Here is a 2,465-nt window from a genome sequence, read left to right as displayed (position 1 = left end):
AGCTCCTGCGCACAGGCCATCACCAGATCGTCATCTCTCCAGGAGCTCTGGGACTGTGACCGAAGAGCCTCAACAAGACACTACCCTTGTGGACCCATCACCCGAACTGTTTGAGTCTACAGGGTTAACGGATGAGACTTTTCTTTGGTTTGAAGACAGCCGTGCAGAAGTATCCAGCCGGACCCTTGAAAAGTCTCCAGAATTGAGGACAAGCGAAGCTCCTGGAGCAGCGGCACCTCAGGATGGAGAAGGTTTGTATTTACTTTTTGGTGGGGGGGGTGCACCAGTTTTGTATAGATTATTAACTTTCATTTTTTTTTCTATTGCAAACAGAGGTGCCACGGACCAGCAGAGGACTTGCGTCGGGGATTGGTCCCTTCTACAGGCCGGATCTCCTACAGGATTCGTCAGAGGATGACGAGGTGGAAGTGCAGCAGCCTGCTGTTTCTACATCCCTGTGTAAGTAAATATCGAATTGTGAGCCTTCAAACAAATGTATGAATGTGTATAATAATTTCTAATTTTCTTTTCAGCTGCACAAATGCAATTGGTGGCAGACGTACAGGAAGGGCAGGATCCCTCAAATGTTCAGAGGGTACACACCCTGGCATCCCAGATTACTTCCCGCCAGGATACTTACACGAATGTCGTTGAAACCAGACTGGATGCCATTGAGAAGACAATGGAGAAGATGGCAAACAGTCTGGTTGAAATGCAAAAGGCTCATGCCGACAGCACGGCCGAAATGCAAAAGACCAGACGAGAAGATCACAGGGAGACTATGGACATCCTTCACATTCTGGCCACATCCATCAACCGGCTGGTGGAGAACACATCATGCCTGGCACACAGCACTGACAACATGTCGGAGAGCCAACGACATTCGGCATCCAGCCAACAGATCATCGCAACCACACTGCAGATGATGTACGATAAGCTCCCAGAGCCAGCTCATCAACACGCTGGTGATCCACCACTTCCGCCATCACAAGCCACATGGACGCCTCCTTCCCTTCCTCCACCACCATCCTGGTATAGACGGTCACAGCTGTACCAAGGATATACAGGGATGTACCCCACCCACCAGATGCCTCCACCACCAACACCGGCTGCAACATCTACACCCGCACGGGCACCGAGGCCAAGTCAATACACTCCCCAGCCGCCCAGGGCATCGACGCCCCATCAGGAGGAAGACGAGGATCCGGACGGACAACCACCATAAGCCCGGTCGTATTGTTTTATTTACTGTTATGTTTTTCATGTATCCCTTTCTTCCCCTCCCATTAGTTTTTTTTTCTTCTCACTATTGTTTTATATGTGTTGGGCTCCCCCACCCGTGACCGGGTACTACCAAGGAGCTTTGTCTAGGCATACATGCGCGGGCATGTATGCGGGCGCGTGTGGTAACGGATGAAAGCTCCTTGTGGCTACATGTATGATGGGCCAAAGAGCTATTCTAATACCACTTTTTTTTTAACCAAAAAAATCCTTTTTGTATTGATGTACAATAGGCTTTCACTGTTGTGTGAATTTACTATTCACTAGTGTTTGTTTTTGGCTTATTCATAGGATTGGGTGGAAAATTGAAGTGGACGGCATAGTTCGTGTTGTGCGTACCAAGGTGAGTAAAGCCATGTTTCAATGTATATATTCAAGAAACTTTGGACCGCCTGCCCTTGTGGAACCACACAGCCCAGCAATGGGTCATGCTGGGCTGTGTGGTTCCACAAGTCCAGGCGTGTCAGAGTGCTGACCACTGACACCACTATTCCACTTTGGACCGCCTGCCTTTGTGGAACCACACAGCCCAGCAATGGGTCATGCTGGCCTGTGTGGTTCCACAAGTGCAGGCGTGTCAAAGTGCTGACCACTGACACCACTATTTCATTTTGGACCGCCTGCCTTTGTGGAACCACACAGCCCAGCAATGGGTCATGCTGGGCTGTGTGGTTCCACAAGTGCAGGCGTGTCAAAGTGCTGACCACTGACACCACTATTCCACTTTGGACCGCCTGCCTTTGTGGAACCACACAGCCCAGCAATGGGTCATGCTGGGCTGTGTGGTTCCACAAATGTTCTTGGGAAAGGAATGAACATGACATCATTAGTGTCTTTACTTAATATGTTTTTTCCCCCACAGATATCTACACAAGAAAAGAATGTAAAGAAGAACAAACTACTTTTTAGTTTTATTACATTTAATTTTTTATTTCAAAAATAAAATACAATTTTATATATTTCTTCAATCAATTTTTAAAATGAGAAGTTTTCTGTGGTTTTTATTTAAATTATTAGTAAATACAATGTTAAATATGAGATGCAGTGGTATTGTTAGGTCGCCCATGGTACAGCAGGGGAACTGTCGTGTCCCTTTTCATCCATGAGGATTCAAGCCACTTGGGAAGGATACTCCGCAAGCAGGGCCGGCGCCACCACTAGGCAGCTTTAGGCATTTGCCTATG

General features: G+C 47.6%; 1 protein-coding gene across 1 annotated transcript; it reads left to right on the top strand.

Annotated features, from left to right (window-relative positions):
• Nucleotides 1-337: 337 nt before the first annotated feature.
• Nucleotides 338-1,262, top strand: LOC134911679 (arp2/3 complex-activating protein rickA-like). Its single transcript, XM_063919768.1, has 2 exons — nt 338-459; nt 534-1,262. Exon 2 carries the CDS (start codon nt 542-544, stop codon nt 1,223-1,225), a length of 684 nt encoding a protein of 227 aa, XP_063775838.1. The 5' UTR covers nt 338-459; nt 534-541; the 3' UTR covers nt 1,226-1,262.
• Nucleotides 1,263-2,465: the final 1,203 nt, after the last annotated feature.

Source organism: Pseudophryne corroboree, chromosome 4, assembly GCF_028390025.1.
Source record: "Pseudophryne corroboree isolate aPseCor3 chromosome 4, aPseCor3.hap2, whole genome shotgun sequence".
NCBI lineage: Eukaryota > Metazoa > Chordata > Amphibia > Anura > Myobatrachidae > Pseudophryne > Pseudophryne corroboree.
This window is presented reverse-complemented; position numbering and strand designations above follow the sequence as displayed.